This window comes from Euleptes europaea, chromosome 3 (genome assembly GCF_029931775.1).
Source record: "Euleptes europaea isolate rEulEur1 chromosome 3, rEulEur1.hap1, whole genome shotgun sequence".
In the NCBI taxonomy this organism is placed as follows: domain Eukaryota; kingdom Metazoa; phylum Chordata; class Lepidosauria; order Squamata; family Sphaerodactylidae; genus Euleptes; species Euleptes europaea.
In genome coordinates, this window is record NC_079314.1 from 106,732,172 (window position 1) to 106,751,023 (window position 18,852).

An 18,852-nucleotide genomic window follows, 5' to 3' on the forward strand; every position below is an offset into this window, starting at 1 on the left:
CAAAGTCCTGTTGGATTGATGGCATGGAGGGGCCGCTACTAGGGTTGCTAGGTTTCTTTTTGCCACCAGCGGGATATTTTGGGGGCGGAGCCTGAGGAGGGCGGGGTTTGGGGATGGGAGGGGCTTCAGTGCCATAGAGTTCAATTGCCAAAGCGGCCATTTTTCTCCAGGTGATCTGATCTCTATCAGCTGGAGATCAGCTGAATTAGCAGGAGATCTCCTGCTACTACCTGGCAGTTGGCAACCCTAGCCACTATCCTCTGGGGAGGTGTGCAGCCTGGCTGAGCCCCACATGATAAAGGAGACACCTAGACAAGCTGCATGTGGCACAGGGCGGGCTCTTTCTCCCTCCCTTCCCTCCTTTCAGGGTGGAGCCAGGAGTGGGAAGAGGCACGGCCCTTTTCCCAGGCTGTTTTCCTCCTTGTCCACTCTTGGTTATATATGGTTCCCAGATCAGACTGGGAACTAGTCAGTGCCTTCCTTGTTAGTCAGTTGACTGAGGCCTCTGCTGCTAGATCACAATCCATACCTGAGAGCTGTATCTGTGTCCATTAGAGGCAAAAATCATCTCTAGATAAAGATAATTTTGATTCATTCTTTTTTATTACATTCCCCACCCCGATGTGCTGTTCTTCTATCTTGTTTTTCAGCTCATACTTTTTTTGCCTCGTATCAGAAGCAAGAATGAGTTTTAATCAATTAATTGATGAATAGAGTAAAACTGCATTCATTTAGATAAGATAAAACAGTACTTCTGAAAGAAAAACCCTCACCTTGGTTTTTAGATTATTTATGGCTGTGCCACAAGAGGCACCGCCTTAGGAGAGTTATTTCCTAATGTGTAAGGGAAAAGAGGAAATGTCTGTTCTAAAGAAGCATTCTAAGAGGCTGCCTTCGGGTCAGGAATAGAATAGAATAGAATAGAATAGAATAGAATAGAATAGAATAGAATAGAATAGAATTGAATAGGTTTTAAATAAGTAAATAAAAATAAGATGGCTCCTGCCATCCACAGTTTGTGTGTTTAAAATTGTTTTTAAAATTCGCTATAAGTCATTTGGGCAACTTTTTAATCAATCAAAAAGTTTTTAAACTAATTACGTTAATCAACTAAAGGTTGCAGCCGTAATTTAGAGTTAATAATACCTTATGGCGCTCTATGTTTTATACATAAGCCATAGGGTTGCCAGGTCCTTCTTAACCATCAGCGAGACGTTTTTGAGGCGGAGTATGAGGAGGGTGGGGTTTGGGGCGGGGAGGGACTCCAATGCGATAGAGTCCAATTGCCAAAGCTGCCATTTTCTCCAGGTGAACTGATCTCTATCGGCTGGAGATCAGTTGTAATAGCAGGAGATCTTCTGCTATTACCTGGAGGTTGGCAACCCTAATAAACCATGATCCAGAGTCCTGTGTAGTAGATCCAGAAAAAAATTGGATTAGAAATCTAGATAAGAACGATGTTATTTTATGGTCAAGTGCACAGCTTCTAAATTTTTGTAATAGTTTCCAAAACCTGGACTACAGTCTAAGTGCTTATTATTTAAAGGCTAGTAAAAGATCTAGCATTCATCACCTTTTCCCAAGAGTTTAAGCAGTAGCGGTAGACAATCATGAAGTTAGACATTAGATTAGTCATACCACAAATTATATAATCTCACAGTCCAAGCAACAGAAAACAAGAAAAGAGCTAAATCACAAAGGGGCTGATCTATTGTCAGATATAACTAGGCATTTGAGAAAGATGGGAAATCCCAGAGTGAAAGGAACGTAAGAACAAGCTTTTTTGCTTATTTCAGTACGCCAGGCAAAGTCCCCTTGCATTGTGGGGTGAAAGATTTTCCTAGTGCAGCCAAACAACAATGGAACAATTGATAAATATGCTGTGAATAATTTTCTAGAAAATTTAGCTTCTTTTTCTGTTTGCCAAATGAGTGCAAAAACAGCATAATTTCCCTATGTTTAATGTGTTTAAATTTGCTCAGGATTCGCAGTCATTCCTGCAGACTATAAAGGAGAAGAGGCCATGAAGCAGGCAGAGCTGTATATATTCCATGGCCTAAATGTGCAAGGGTAAAAATGGAAATCAGAATACCGGGAATCTCCCTGTTCAGTTTTTTAAAAGTTTGTAGTCTTCATAGGTTGCGAAGATAGGCTTCAAAGTATGGAAGCAATATTTCTAGAAATCTCAAACGGTAGCATGAGGTAGGGTTGCCAGGCAGTGGTCAGAGGGTTGGGGGGGGCAACTTGCCGGACAACTGGTCAGAGGGTTGGGGGGGGGGAGCTGTAGCATCACAGGAATTTGTTTTAAAGAAATGCAGCCTCATGTATAGGGTTGCCAACTGCCAAGTAGTAGCAGGAGATCTCCTGCTAATTCAACTGATCTCCAGCCGATAGAGATCAGATCACCTGGAGAAAAATGGTTGCTTTGGCAATTGAACTCTATGGCATTGAAGTCCCTCCCCTCCCCAAACCCCGCCTCCTCAGGCTCTGCCCCAAAATATCCCGCTGGTGGCAAAGAGGGACCTGGCAACCCTACTCATGTACTTACTGGATGTTCTTACCAGAAGTGACAAAGGGCAGCTCTAGCAATCGCTGGAAACTCTATGGTAAAGCCATAGCGTTTCCATTCGCGTTTTACCATATTGTTTTACCATAGCGTTTCTGGCTATTCCTAGATCTGCCCTTTGTTTTACTCTATGGTTAAACCATAGACTTTCTGTGTGTGCAAAATATTGTCGAAGGCTTTCAGGGTCAGAATTCATTGGTTCTTGTAGGTTATCCGGGCTGTGTAACCGTGGTCTTGGTATTTTCTTTCCTGACGTTTCGCCAGCAGCTGTGGCTGGCATCTTCAGAGGAGTAACACTGAAGGACAGTGTCTCTCAGTGTCAAGTGTGTAGGAAGAGTAATATATAGTCAGAAAGGGGTTGGGTTTGAGCTGAATCATTGTCCTGCAAAAAGTAACAAAGGTAATGTGCTAATCATTGTCCTGTAAGTATCAAGATAATGTGCTAATGAGGGTGTGCTATGTTAATTGTTTTGCAGGACAATGATTCAGCTCAAACCCAACCCCTTTCTGACTATATATTACTCTTCCTACACACTTGACATTGAGAGACACTGTCCTTCAGTGTTACTCCTCTGAAGATGCCTGCCACAGCTGCTGGCGAAACGTCAGGAAAGAAAATACCAAGACCACGGTTACACAGCCTGGATAACCTACAAGAACCAATTCCTGTGTGTGCCTTTAGAATTCTGACACAGGGCAGTGGGGACAATCACAAAACGGCTGCCGCAGGAGGCGTAGCCTAAAAAATGTCAGGGAGTGAGATTATATATCACTCTAATGTTAACTCTTCAACATTTCAGGCAGAAGTTCTGTTTAACAGGATACCTTTTGATCTGCACAGCCAATCAGAAGCCCTGCTGGGCAAAAGCCCCACCTAGCCTCGCTCACTTTCTGAAAGCACTTGGCGGGTGCCAGGAAAGGTGTTTGTGAGTGCCATGGCACCCATGAGCACCACACTGGGGACCCCTGCTGTAAATACACCCTCCTTGGAGACAGGGTTGGGAAAGTGCCTATTTTTCTTGCCTGGTATATGACAATAGAATCATAGAATAGAATCATAGAGTTAGAAGGAACCGCCAGGGTAATCTAGTCCAACCCCCTGCTCAATGCAGGAAATTCACAAGTACCTCCCCCCCCACATCCCCAGTGACCCATACTCCATGCCCAGAAGATGGCCAAGATGCCCTCCCTTTCATGATCTGCTTAAGGTCATAGAATCAGCATTGCTGACAGATGCCCATCTAACCTCTTTTTAAAAACCTCCGGGGAAGGAGATCTTACCACTTCCCAAGGAAGCCTGTTCCATTGAGGAACTGCTGTAATTGTTAGAAAATTCTTCCTAATGTCTAGACGGAAACTCTTTTGATTTAATTTCAACCCTGGTCCAACCTTCTGGGGCATCTGAAAACAACTCGGCACCATCCTAAAGATATGATACCTTCACAAATATTTGTTCAGATATATGGGTTAAGCAACTGCATCCCTTGGGCTACTTCATTTTCAAGTGAGGGCAGCCCATTAAGATCCATCATTCATCCATGGATAGATTGCAACCTCCTTAGCATACTCCTCTGTAGTTGGACAATGTGTCCAGGAGTGAAGTAGCTTGACTGAAAAGATCCTCTGACCCTCTGAAATTATTCCTGGAGAAGCTCTGAAACTGCGTGTTTAGATGGACACCTTCCTGTTATTGGGTTGGCCTTACAAAGGAGGAATGTGGCTCACAGGGAATCCCACTGAAGTTTTCCTACCCAATTACAGAACATGGTATGAGAATCAATCCTATTTATTGACCAGTATTACTACATGTACAGATTTCAATTTTTTAAAAAAAAATTATTCATATCCCACTTTTTTTCCCAAAAGAACATCCAAGGCCACTAACAAATATGAAAGCCTGTTATAATACAAATGTGAAAGCCTATTATAATGTGTGTGTAAAGTGCTGTCACGTCACGGCCGATTTATGGCAACCCCATGCAAGGGGCTTTCAAGGCAAGTGAGAAGCAGAAGTGGTTTGCCAGTGCCTTCCTCTGCAGAGCCTTCCTTGGTGGTCTCCCATCCAAGTGCTGACCCTGCTTAGCTTCCGAGATCTGATGAGATTGGGCTATAGCATGCTGCCTTCCCTCACCCCTATTATAATACATCCAAATAATTAACTGTTAACCAAACAAAAGGCAACACCTTCAGGTTGCAGCTCCTTTAAAAGGCATCAGTGGTCAAGGAGTGGGGCTGAGCAGGTGGAAAAGCTCGGCCTAGATGGCAAAATCTTCCCAGGCAAAAGGCATGCCAGTACAAGTATTTTGTATACGAGTCCATTTGTTCTACAGTGAATTCTTTCAGTGGATTGCACTGGTGAGCAACATATTACCCAAAGCAACATCTTCCCCTTTAATGAATGCTATTTAATTGCACTGAGTTGCTCATTCATTCTTGCATTCATTACTGTTATCCTGCAAGAGTTACGCCACCTCTTAATGAAGAATATGAAGAAGGTACTGTATATAATTTTTAAAATGTACTATTCATAGGATTGCCTGGTCCTCCTTGGCCACTGGCGGGAGGTTTGGGGGCCGGAGCCTGAGGAGGGCATGGTTTGGGGAGGGGAGGGACTTCAATGCCATAGAGTCCAATTGGCAAAGCAGCCATTTTCTCCAGGTGAACTGATCTCTATCGGCTAGAGATCAGTTGTAATAGCAGGAGATCTCCAGCTAATACCTGGAGGTTGGCAACCCAAACTATTCAGAGCAATTAAAATGAAAACATATTTGCAAAAGATAGATGCTTATCCCTGTCTCATAAAATTGCATTGTATTGGGATGCTTTCATTCCTTGAACTATAACTAGAAACAGCTTCCTTGTTTGTTTGTTTGTTTGTTTCTGGGACAGCTGTAAACTTTAGAGTTTACTTGCACCCTGATCCCAGCCATATTTATTTGGAAGTTAACTCTTATTAATGTTAAAGGAACTTACTTTCCAGTGTGTATGCTTAGAAAGAAAGTCTGATTGCTTGATCTTGTTAAACTGCAAGCGTTCAGGTATTCAATGTTCGCTATCTCAGTGCAGCAATGACAACAGCACATTGAACATAGCAATACCTCATGGAACTATTGCGTTCCACAAAATTAGCTTGAGCTAGGCAATAATGCAATATTTTGAAGGAATCTTAGCAATCACAGAAGCTATGCTGGTGCGACTCCACATGTCTGAAATTTATTATTATCCCTTTATCTTGGGATTACAGATGACAGGTGGGCTAGCAGAATGATTTTGTCGTTCCTCACTTAGCATATAGAAGACTTAATTGCAAGCTGTCTTGGTGATTGTTATAGCTACAGTGGTTCAAGTACTAAGATCAACTCTCCTGACTAGATTAGGATCCACTGCTGTGCCTTTTATCACAAAACCAAACTCTGAAATCAGTTCCAGTTGTCAGATTTTGAGATTTATATTGTAGCACTAAGAAAACATACTCCAGCCTAAGCCCACTGAAATTTCTGTGTTTAGACTGGAGTAAATATGTATAGGGTTGTACTCTTAGATGTTGAACCTTCCTCCGTCGGAGCAAGAGTGGAGGCAGGAGATGGGGCTGGTGCCACTAGGGCTGGAGAAGGCCGACTTCCAATAGAGCAGGTAGGATAGGGGGAACTACTGCACCTGAAAGGAGTTCCATAAATCCTTTCAAACAGTTAAACTATTTTGGTACCCCGCAATGTTGGTGTGCCCATATGCCTACATAAAGGGGAAAAAATGCTTCTCAGGGCAGCAGAAGCAGGTGAAAGGGTGGAGATGTAAAGTTTCAGTGGTAGTTTTTGTGGGGACTGAATTATATTATGGAACAGAGGTAACACTTGAATAGAGTTAGCAGTTTTTTTATCACCTGGAAGCACACTCTTAAATATCTTGTATAATACATAGTAGACATTAATGCCAAAAACAGGATGTCACTGATTTTTACCCAATAAGAATATCCTTAAGGTACCTTTTCCAATGCCCTGACCTGGATGGCCCAGGCTAGCCTGATCTCATCAGATCTCAGAAGCTAAGCAGGGTCAGCCCTGGTTAGTATTTGGATGGGAGACCACCAAGGAATACCAGGGTTGCTGTGCAGAGGAAAGAACTGGTAAACCACCTCTGTTAGTCTCTTGCCATGAAAACCCCATAAGGGGTCACCATAAGTCGGCTGCGACTTGACGGCACTTTACACACACACCCCTTTTCCAATAGCAAGTAGTATAAAAGCTACAGGAATGCTCTCCATGCATTCATAGGCAACGATAACCTTCCCTTCTTTTTTTCTTTGGCTGCTTGAGTTTATACAGCACTGAAACTTCCACAGGGTGTCAGTATGCACTGTTCCTAATGACCTTGGTTGGCGCATATATATATATATATATATATATATATATATATATATATATATATATATATATATATATATATATATATATTGCTATGGATCAGTTGCCATTACATATTCTTAAGAGTTGTGTGAACACTCCTGAGCAGTTGATCTGTTCCATTGCTGCTAGTTTCATCTGACCTCCATTGAAAAGGTGTTCTGTGAAACAATGCCAGCCATAGATATTTTGGCAACAAATCAGTTGTCAAAATGATACCCATTCATTCCTCTTCAGATGACAAAGATGAAGCTTGAAGGTAGGAGAGTGGTTCTTACCTCTGGAATCTGCATCTTGAATTAATTGTTTTATGTCATTTCATGGTAATGCCTGATCTGGGGTGCAAAATATCTGTAAATAAAAAGAAAGAGTTAATAAGCACATTGAGTACATGTGAATTCCTGGACAAAATCCAAAAGGCCTTGAATGCCAGACAGAAGTGTTGTTTAAAAAAATATCTGCAATTGTAGTGCAGCACTCCCATGGAAAAATGAAACATGGTGAAAACTGGCAGATAGTTCCTGATGTGCAGAATATACAGTAGTAGAACAGCAGCATTAATGCTGTCCTTACATCACATTCCTGAATACTGGTCTCTTACTTGGGACTTTAGCAAATATAACATTGGGCTAAAACTCTCTGATGAACCAAAACACAGCTGACACACAAGATCGATGCTTTCAATATATTAAAAAGTATGGAGTAAAACAGAAAACTCTTGGTTACAAAAATATAATAATAAAACAAGTATGAACATAAGAACATAAGAAAGGCCCTGCTGGATCAGACCAAGGCCCATCAAGTCCAGCAGTCTGTTCACACAGTGGCCAGTATGCAATTAGTTGTATACACATTATTTCCTGATCTTCTCTAATCACCTCAAAAAATTCTCATCCTGATATTAATCTTTTCCTAACTCATTGCAAAATGGCTTTACTAAGTACAGAGCTAGTGGTACATCTTTTATCACCAATTCTCTTTAAATGGCCAGATGGGGTGTGGTTGGTTTTTTTTGTTCTTTCCTTTTGCTACCTAAGAGTATAAACATTTTGAAAATAAGAAACAAGTCCATAAGTAGTTCTCCTTAAATATGATTAAGCTATCATGGATGCTTTTTGTTTTTATATGGTTTTTAATCCTTTCACTGTAGCAATGGGTGAGTAACAAAAAAAAACTGTCCGACTACGCAGATCAAAAAGTCTTTATTTGCAAATCTCTCTGTCTTCTTTACCCAATCAGTTCTGCTTTCTATCTCTGTCTTCTAACTATCCTCCCATCTTTCCAGATGCAGGACGCTATGGGCTATGAATTACCCTGGGTGTACTTTGTCAGTCTGGTCATCTTTGGATCCTTTTTCGTACTTAATCTGGTTCTTGGTGTGTTGAGCGGGTAAGCTGCTGGTTTTTTTGGTGTTCTTTTTTTTCTCTCTCCTCGTGCTGCAGGGCAAGACTCCAGAACTGGGTTCTTCCACGTCACCAGAATCCTTTAATTATTGCAAAAGAAAACCTACAGGACATATAACAATTCAGTATTGGTTCTCCAGCTGAGAATATTGTGGATAAACCAGTGGCAACAGTGTAATCAGTATTCTGAAGCAGGAATTGTACTTGTCCAAACAAGTCAACGATTGGAGAAGAGAAACATTTTGCTTCCTAATTGACTGAGCAACAAATTTGGAGAGCCTCAGCACTGGTGACCCAAGTTCCCTTCCGCTGGAGACTTGCAATGCCCAGCAACTAAGCTGTTCTCACTACTTATCATTCCACTCTTCCAGGTCAATGATGCCATAGGAAGGGACTGGCCTTGGATCTATTTTGTTACACTTGTCATCATAGGGTCATTTTTTGTACTTAACTTGGTTCTCGGTGTACTTAGCGGGTAAGCAGTACCAGGAACAATGTTTTTAATTATCATTGCTGTTTATTATTTACATGGACTTCTGAATTCATGTCTCCATTCTTTCTCTTGTGGAGATCCAACACGTTCTTCCTGTCTGCAGGCTTTTGCTAAACTATGTAAATGGGCAGTAATAGGATACTTAAGTAGGTGATGATATAATGGTACTAAACATGCCACATAAAATTGGTAACACTGTCAAAATACACCGGTTCTAGGCCTCTGGAGTATATTGTGGGAGGTTAAACTATTATGTTTCCATAGGCAGAGGAAATAATGTAGTATTTATTATGATCACTGCTCATAGCTATGACTATCCAGGAGCAGTCAGTAGTTTGTCTGAGGTCACAGTGGGGTCTGATTGCTTTCAATGTCATTGGCTTAACTGCTGTGATATCACAGACTGACTGTTGTATTTTGATAAAGTACCTCAGTGCTACAGAATATTTAAAACCTTGGCATTTGAATTCTGATGTCTGTGATCTATGCTTATTCAATTCGAACCATGTAAGCGAAACTATAGCTGTCAAAGTTACCTTGTTAATGCAAATTGGGTGAGTGGTTTCAGAGCCTTTTAATGAGACATTGGCCACCGACTGCTTGTTATCTGATATCCAAGAAGGCAAGGAAAAACCAGTAACAAAAGAAATGGGAATATGAACAAGCTGTAGCTTATAGATAGCATGAGGGTCCTCAAAGGTTATTCCTTCTTGGTCTTCTTGGTCCAGATACTCCCCCATTTATATCTCCACAATGAAACTCAAATTAATCATGGAAGGAGGGAAATTTCTTGTGGCTACTTATTGTCTATGAGTAGATGTGGACAGTAATATAAATTGTTGACGAGACTTCCCATTTTAAATTTTATATCCTTTGTCAACTGGACAGATAGAGGCTGGGGATTAGCAGTGTAAAAATTCCTTACAGTATTGTGTCGGTGGATTTCAAACATGCTCTGAGGATATTGCCCACAAGCATGAAAGGGTTGTTCAGTCATTTGCTTTCTTGGTATGACAGCTGACAAGCAGCAATAATTGGTGGCCATTGTAAAAATGATGGCAATTGCAATCATTTTGCGCAACATTACCAAACAGGAATTGTTTGGAGGTGATTTCTTGGTCACATATTGGTATTGACTAGATTCAGGTTGTCATCAAGGATGAGATATATCTAAAATGTCATCAGATATTCCCAGAGATGCTATACTTTTAAAGTACTGTTCTGAGAAACAGTTTTATTGCATCATCTTTAAAATTATAAAAGGATTTTCAAAAGTGCAAATGTCGCTACTCTTGAAAACAGTCCATTTTAGTATTAGTCTGTGGGCCAAGAGCCAAAAACTGACATATGGGTACCAGGTAAGGGGGCAAAACGTCTTCTTAAAATAAAAAATTAATTGAGTTTTTAGGCTACAGAATAAAAAGGGAAAATGGGGAGGGAATTGGGAAAGGAGTAAAAAACTTCTTTCATTTTTTTTATGTGATAACCTGTTCTGATTAGTAGCTTAAACTTTGTATGATTTCTTCAAGATGGCTGAAGCCACCTTTTCCTACCTATTCTAATTTTAACTGTAACTCAAACAAGTGACCAATTTCCAATTTTAAAGCACTCTTGGAAAGCTAATAAATTCCCATACAAATGACTTACACTAATAGTGCTTCTATCGATTACTGTTTTCGTGATATAAGGCATAAATCAAAGGAAAAAGTCAAATTTCCCACATTTTTATAAGACTTACAGCATAGAGCTCTTAACCTAATCCATATAGTCACCTGAAGTATATTAGACAATTTCAGGTTATTCTTTTTCCTTTCCAATGAGCCATCGCATGAAGACATTAATTTTGATATGCCACAGTTAGGTAATAGGACTTTATCCATGTTTTATGTCATTTTTATCCAATGTAACTGGAAAATGGGTAACTTTGTGTCACTGTGAAGAAACATCTTTTAATTTAATTTTTTGAAATCAGCGACTGTTCATTATACATATGTGTTATTAACAAATCTTATATGATCATTTTATAACTGCTGACATCTAATAATTTTTCATACTTTTAAAACTGTTTATTATTACTGAAATCATCTTCTGAGTCCTCAGATTCAACTGCAAAGTCCACTTCTGTTTTTTTCTGGTTACTGTGTGTGTGTGTAAAGTGCCTTCAAGTCGCAGCCGACTTATGGCGACCCCTTTTTGGGGTTTTCATGGCAAGAGACTAACAGAGGTGGTTTGCCAGTGCCTTCCTCTGCACAGCAACCCTGGTATTCCTTGGTGGTCTTCCATCCAAATACTAACCAGGGCTGACCCTGCTTAGCTTCTGAGATCTGACAAGATCAGGCTAGCCTGGGCCATCCAGATCAGGGCTTCTGGTTACTACATGTCTGTAATTTATATGTAATTTATACATACCAGTACAAGTAAGTCCATAGGACAGCCATGAGCAATATTGCCATCTCTGTCATTCATAATCTTTTGGGCTAGGTGCATTTGGCTGGCTTTGCAAACCTCATCTTCAAATTCCTGCCTACTAGTTGGCCTGAAGTATGTGCATGGATAGGCATTCTTTGAGTGTGGGCAAATAGCCAATATTGTCTTGCACAACTGTTACATCATCACAGACAAGTATATTAAATCCTGTCCAGCTGCATGTTGACTAGTCTTCATGGTTTGATGTGATTGCCAGAAGCCATATGAGAGTCTTCTGCAAAGCATGGCAGAATGATGTCTTGGTGTCTGCTTCCACACTGTGTTATTGGAGGACCCTCCCTTTTTGCCATTGCAAATTGGTAACATAAATGACTGGCTAGAAATGCTTCTGTTCTTGGTTTTCACCAAATGAGCCATTGATTTGGGCAAATGAGGCCCAGTGACCTTCAGTTAGATTGCAATTCCATTGACGTTCTATGATGTCTGCTTGCCACTGAATGTGTCCTCTAAGCAGTCTATAGTGTCCCAGGCCTAGATGGTAGGGATTACCGTGTAAATATAAATATTCATTACACAGTATTACTGTTCTGTATGGTCCCTTGGAAAGTAACATTCATAAAATGATGATAATGTAAGATTTGTAAATAATTTTATTTGTAAAGAAAACATATGCATATTGAACAGCTGCTGGACTCACAAAATTAAAAGATTTCTTCACATAAAGTTACCTTTTATCTAGTCACATTGGATAAAAATGACATGAAACGTGGATCCATTCTCATGTACCTAACTGTGGCATATCAAAATGAATTTCTTTGTGCTGTAGCTCAAATTAGAAAAGGTAGAAGGACAACTCTGAGCATGCAGGTATCATGAATGAAGGTCCAACATAACTGATCTCAAATTGCCTCTGCTTGGACAGCCACTGCCAGGCAGCATAGGCGGTACTGAACTAGATGGACCAGTGATCTGACTCTGTATAAGGAAGTTTCATGTGTGTGTGTGTGTGTGTGTTAAGTGCCATCAAGTCGCTTCCGACTCATGGCAACCCTATGAATCAATGTCCTCTAAAATGTTCTATCTTTGACAGCCTTGCTCAGATCTTGCAAATTGAGGGCTGTGGCTTCCTTTATTGAGTCAATCCATCTCTTGTTGGGTCTTCCTCTTTTCCTGCTGCCCTCAACTTTTCCTAGCATGACTGTCTTTTCCAGTGACTCTTGTCTTCTCATAATGTGACCAAAGTACGATAGCCTCAGTTTAGTCATTTTAGCTTCTTGGGTCAGTTCAGGCTTGATTTGATCTATAACCCACTGATTTGTATTGTCACATTTCAAAGGAATCTACTTTCTTCCTATCAGCTTTCTTCAATGTCCAGCTTTCACACCCATACATAGTAATAGGGAATACAATGGCATAAATTAACTTAATCTTGGTGGCCAGTGACACATCCTTACACTCCAGAATCTTTCCTAGCTCCTTCATGGCTCCCCTTCCCAGTCTCAGTCTCCTTCTGATTTCTTGGCTGCAGTCTCCCTTTTGGTTGATGATGGAGCCAAGGAATAGAAAGTCTTCAACAATTTCAATTTCCTCATTGTCAACCTTTCATATGTACTGTTAAACACCCGTTCTCTACATTTGAGGGGGGAGGGAACAAAATAAAACCCTCCTCATTAGCTTGCTCAGGAATATTTAGACCAAAAGCCATTACTATATTTTTTATATATAACTAGCAACATAAATTCTCTTTAGTATAGTAAATCATCTTTCTAATTGCTATACTGGGAGTAGTAACAGCACAGCAGTTTTTAAAATGATTGGACTACTTATACAGATATCAGACAAATGTGAAACATTTAATCTTTCTGCTGTGAGGGTCCCCATTTATAAAAGACAACAATATTCAGTCAGCCTCAAATACGCACCAGTTGTTTGTACAGTAGTTAGAAAGAGAAAGGCATCATTACTCTGGATTGAATTTCTTACCAGCCATCTTTGTTTACATTTCCATACCTCAGAGCTCCAGAGGTGCATTGCCCTTTCTACATTTATCATGCCTCTGGTATCTGTCTATCTTATGGCAAAGCTTTCTCCTAGTGCTGATTTACTGAGTGAGTTTTGCTCCTGGGGTTTAATGCAATCCTCTTTGCCATCCTCCTAAGAGAAGATGGATCAAAAACCTGGAAAGATGATGGAGTACAGAAGTGTACACAGGCAGACATTGGCAAATACAGTTGGTTTTGAGTTGAGTGGGAAACTGCCCTTATGTTCATTTATGACATATTAGAGCTCGTATTTCCATCAGAGTTCAGCCAGTTATGTTCATAATAGTCACATCGCTTCCCTTGAATTTCAAAAGTGTTTTGCAATATAGGAGCCCCGTGGCGCAGAGTGTTAAGTTGCAGTACTGCAGTCAAAAGCTCTGCTCACGACCTGAGTTCGATCGCGACGGAAGTCAGTTTCAGGTAGCCGGCTCAAGGTTGACTCAGCCTTCCATTCCTTCCAAGGTCGGTGAAATGAGTACCCAGCTTGCTGGGGGTAACGGGGAGATGACTGGGGAAGGCACAGGCAAACCACCCCGCAAACAAAGTCTGCCTTGGAAACGTCGGGATGTGACGTCACCCCATGGGTCAGCAATGACCCAGTGCTTGCACAGGGGACCTTTACCTTTTTTTTTTTGCAATACAATATGGGGAAGAGATGGTGGTGGACTTAAAGATAAATCAGTATAGTCAAAATCCATGGATTAATGTGGTTTGAAATTGAAAGCTAGCATGGTGCAGATTCGGTCACATCATGAGAAGACAACACTCACTAGAAAAGATGACAATGTTAGGAAATTTGAAGGCAGTAGGAAAAGAGGAAAACCCAACATAAAATGCATTGACTCAATAAAGGAAGCCACGACCTTCTGTTTGCAAGACCTGAGCAAGGCTATCAGTGATAGGACTTTTGGAGGTCATTAATTCATAGGGTCACCATAAGTTGAAAACCACTCGACAGCACATAACAAACATACATGGTGCAGAGGTTAGAATGTTGGACTAGGATCTGGGCGACCCAGGTTCAAATCTCCACTGTAACATGGAAGTTCACTGGGTGACCTTGAGCACTTTCTTTCAGCCCGACCTACTTCCTGGGGTTGTGGTGAAGAATAAAACTGAGGAGGGGACAATGATGTACACCACCCTAAGCTCCCTGGAGGAAGGGCAAGATAAACAATAAATAAATAAATAAATAAATAAATAAATAATAAATAATATGGGCAGCTGAGTTATCATATTAGGAAACTTATCATTTCTACAGTAATTTTGCTTTTGTTTTTGCTCTCATCCTGTTATTCCCTTCCCTCTTGCCAGAGAGTTTTCTAAAGAAAGAGAGAAGGCAAAAGCTCGAGGTGACTTTCAGAAGTTGCGGGAGAAACAGCAACTGGAGGAGGATTTGAAAGGATACCTGGATTGGATAACTCAAGCAGAAGATATTGACCCGGAAAATGAAGATGAAGGAATGGATGAGGAGAAGCCCCGAAACAGTAAGCAACTTCCCTCTGTTTTCTTTGTGTTCTTAAGCCAGGGGTGAATGTTCAAGATGAGGTGTATGCCCAGAAACTAACACAAAACTTTGCTGAGATAATTTGCCATTTTCTGATGCTATTAACATTTGCTCTATAAAAAACGAAGGGAGGAAAGTATTGATTCAGTACAATCTGTGTAAACTTAGAAATGAAAGCATAACCTATACTTAGAGGGCTCCTGGGCAAATGCATATGCTTTGGTCTCCTATTTTATTGCTTTTGAGCCTTTGAATTGATTATTTATTTTGAAAGAAAGGGCAGTGAATCAGTGTAGCAACTGTATATTGGTCACTCCAGCCTCGTCTTCATCATGTTGACATAAAACAACTGCGCAAGTACTGCAGTCTTAAATATACATGCAGCAAGGTGTCCATTTGTAGTACCAGAGTGGAACACCTGTATGGCATCAAAATAATATCATGATTTGTGATGCTGTTCTTCTATGGAAATAGGGGGTATGCCCTTCAAGAAGGATTTCTTTGTTGGTGCAGAAAAGTGTTAATCTTCCTGTGAGTGAATGGAACTGCAAGCGTATTTCTGTTCTAAAACTGAGTTAAATCTCTGGGGGCTTTAAGACACTAATGTTCATTTATTTTCTGAACTCTAAAATGACTATGTTTATGAAGTACAGCAGGAATTAACTAGATTAACTCTGCCAGAAAGGCAGAAATTAATTAATTGTAGTTCCCACTAATTTCTTTTGTCAGACTTTAACTTGTGTTTCATGTACATTTAATTTGTCAGAATTTCTCATACACCATTACATTGTTTGAGTCTTTTTTCATCTCCTCTGCGTCGCACCCTTATGGGTTTTTGGGAAATATAGGCTCTGTTCTTGATTCCTGTTGTGTATGGCACTTGCCAGAGCCTGTTCTGTACATATAAGTTGGTGGTCACTTTGGGCCAAGCTACATGTTATGTTTTTTGACTAGTTGGGTTTCCAAACCCAACTTGTTTTCCTCACGATTACACAACAGCTGTGAGGAAAGGCAGTCCCCAGGAGCCCGGTTGGGAACCACAGCATGAAGGGAGAAGGGGCTCCTGCCCCCTCCACTACTGGCCTGGGACTTTTTTCTGTGTGTGGAGCAGCTCTGTCTTTTACCCTTCCAGCTCCAGTAAAACTTTAGTGTTGCTCACTGAATGGCTGAGTCAAGACAGGGAGAAGGTTTATTTTCCATCCCAGTGTGTTCCTGGAAGTACCCTCTGTTTTTCTGAAATGTAAATGTTAATTCCTTGTGCCCTAGGAGACTGTGCTGTGCAAAGGCAAAACTTACCCATGGTCTAACCTGCATTTACTCCTGCAGGGGAGTGCCATGTCTTTCTCTATCATGTGAAGCAATATGGCCCCCAGGTCTCCTCGTCACCAGCAGTCCTTTCCTTCACATAATGGGTTGGATGGTTGAGTTAGAGCCGGCTGAAATTAAATCCATTGAAGTAGGAGGTCCTGGGGCTCAGCAATGGCCGGCTCTGAGGTGGGGTGCCAGCTCCCAGCTCTTGATGGCATCATTTTAACACCTGCGTGAGCTGTCAGGAGTCTGGGTGTGATCCTTGATGCCTCCTTATCTATGAAGGCTCAGATCACAGCCATGGCCAAGGCCGTCTTTTTTCATCTCCTCCAGGCCAGGCAGTTGGCTCCCTACATCTCCCGCCCTGACCTAGCTATGATGATCCGTGTGATGGTCACCTCCAGGCTAGATTACTGTAACTCACTCTACATAGGGCTGCCCTTGAGATTGGTACAAAATGCCACAGCGAGGGTCCTCACAGGGCCCCCGCTGAGGGCCCATATCCAGCTGGCTCCAGGTGGAGCATTGGATCAGGTTCAATATGTTGGTTTTAACCTTTAAAGCCTTACACATTCTGGGACCCTCGTACCTGCAGGGCCACCTCTCCTGGTACACCCCCAAGAGAGCATTACGCTTTCGTAATAGCAATTTACTGGTGGTCCCCGGCCCAAAGAGTGTCCAGCTGCCCTCGACTAGGGCCAGGGCCTTTTCAGCCCTGGACCCGGGCTTTCAGCCCTGGACCCGGGCTTTTTCAAATGAGAACAGGCCCTGCGGGATCTTACGGAATTCTGCAGGGCCTGCAAAACAGATATATTCCGCCAGGCCCTATAGTTGAGGGCAGCAGCAGTGCCATCAAATCTGGCCTCCCTGCCCCCCTTTTAGATTTCATCAGATGTATGAGGGGGTCCTGATTGCGTTGTCGGTCATGTGGCAGTCCTGGGCTCTAATTAAGGTTGCCAACTGCCAGGTAGTATCAGGAGATCTCCTGCTAACTCATCTAGAGCTGTTGATTTGGTTCAGTCCGAACCGAAAAACAGCCGAATTTCCCGCGATTCGGCGGTTTTTCAGTTTGGATGAACCGAACTCAAAAAGGGGGGGAAACCGGGGAGCCGAATTTGCCGAGTTCGGGGTGGTCCCAAATAAATTCGGCGAATTTGGCCCCTTTAAACAGATCTGCGCCTTCCAGCTGGAAGGCGCAGATCTGTTCCCCCCCCCCCCCCGCCACGGGCCTCCAGGGAGCTTCCCTGGAGGCGCGCGGCGGGCCCTTTAAATAGATCTGCGCCTCCCGGCCGGGAGGGACACCACAGAGGGTCTTGCCAGCCCCCCGCCCACCCTGCCGGGACTCCCAGCAGGGCTGGGGGGGCTGAAAACCCTCTGTGCTGTCTGCGCAGACAGCGCAGAGGGTCTTGCCAGCCCCCCGCCAGCCCTGCCGGGAGTCCCGGCAGGGTGGGCGGGGGGCTGGCAAGACCCTCTGTGGTGTCCCTCCCGGCCGGGAGGCACAGATCTATTTAAAGGGCCCGCCGCGCGCCTCCAGGGAAGCTCCCTGGAGGCCCGTGGCGGGGGGGGGGAACAGATCTGCGAGTCCCGGCAGGGCTTGGGGGCGGGCTGGAAACCCTCTGCGCTGTCTCCGCAGACAGCGCACAGGGTCTGGGGGGGCTTTAAATAGATCTGTGCCTCCCAGCCGGGAGACGCAGATCTATTTAAAGGGCCCGCCACGCACCTCCAGGGAAGCTCCCTGGAGGCGCGCGGCGGGTCTTCATACAGATGTGTGCCTCCCGGCCGGGAGGCACAGATCTATTTAAAGCCCCCCCCCCTGCCGAGAAGTTCTCTTGAGCTTGTAGAAAAATCACCCCTAGCTCTACATGGCCTCATTATGTGGATTTTTTGATCCACACTCTGGAACCATGTTCAGAATTCGATATAAAGATAATTATTATAAAATGGCTAATCAGGGATACTATATTCTTTAAAAACTAAGGATTGAAGTATTTTGGTTTGCCATCACAGTAAAATTGACCATTCCTGTGGAATGGATATGTATTAAAGAAAAGGACTGTTTGAAGATACTGACTCAGGTGGCTCAAGAAGGTTTTGATATATAGTATCCTTTAAAGGGTGCCTTCGATTCTGTACCCAGATCTATGCTATGGAAAAAACTGTGTGATATGGGGATTGATAAACGTCTTTTAATTCTATTAAAAAATTTACATTCTGGAACTACTTGCCAGATAAGGTGCTCTACTGAGGGTGAGTTAACCCCCAAGATTTCAACAGAAATTGGGGTAAAGCAAGGATGCATCCTGGCGCCCACTTTATTTAATATTTTCTTAAATGATTTGGCCCCCTTCTTGAGTGGTATAGATGGTCATTGCCCAAAAATAGGGAACAAGCATGTGGCATTGCTTTTATATGCTGACGAGGCAGTCCTACTTTCACTATCGAAAATTGGACTGAAAAGATTGATAAACATGTTTCTAACTTATTGTTAGAACTATCCCTACATTTTGAAAAATCTAAAATTATGGTTTTTAGGAAAAATTGGAAGCCCACTAAATGGACCTTCCAAGGTAAATCCATTGAACAGGTTAAATGCTTTAAATATCTTGGCATCCATTTTCAGCATAATTTTAGTTGGGCCATTCATGTTAGGGAAACGGCAAACGCTATAAATGGTACAGCTCTTGCAATTTCTTGTTTCTTTTTTAC

At 42.2% G+C, this 18,852-nt stretch overlaps 1 protein-coding gene across 1 annotated transcript in view; it reads left to right on the plus strand.

Annotated features, from left to right (window-relative positions):
* Positions 1-18,852, plus strand: part of CACNA1C (calcium voltage-gated channel subunit alpha1 C) — a 575,193-nt gene that overhangs the window by 379,164 nt on the left and 177,177 nt on the right. Inside the window, 2 exon segments of the mRNA XM_056845863.1 lie at positions 8,252-8,355; positions 14,646-14,818. Coding sequence (XP_056701841.1) covers positions 8,252-8,355; positions 14,646-14,818 — 277 coding nt within the window.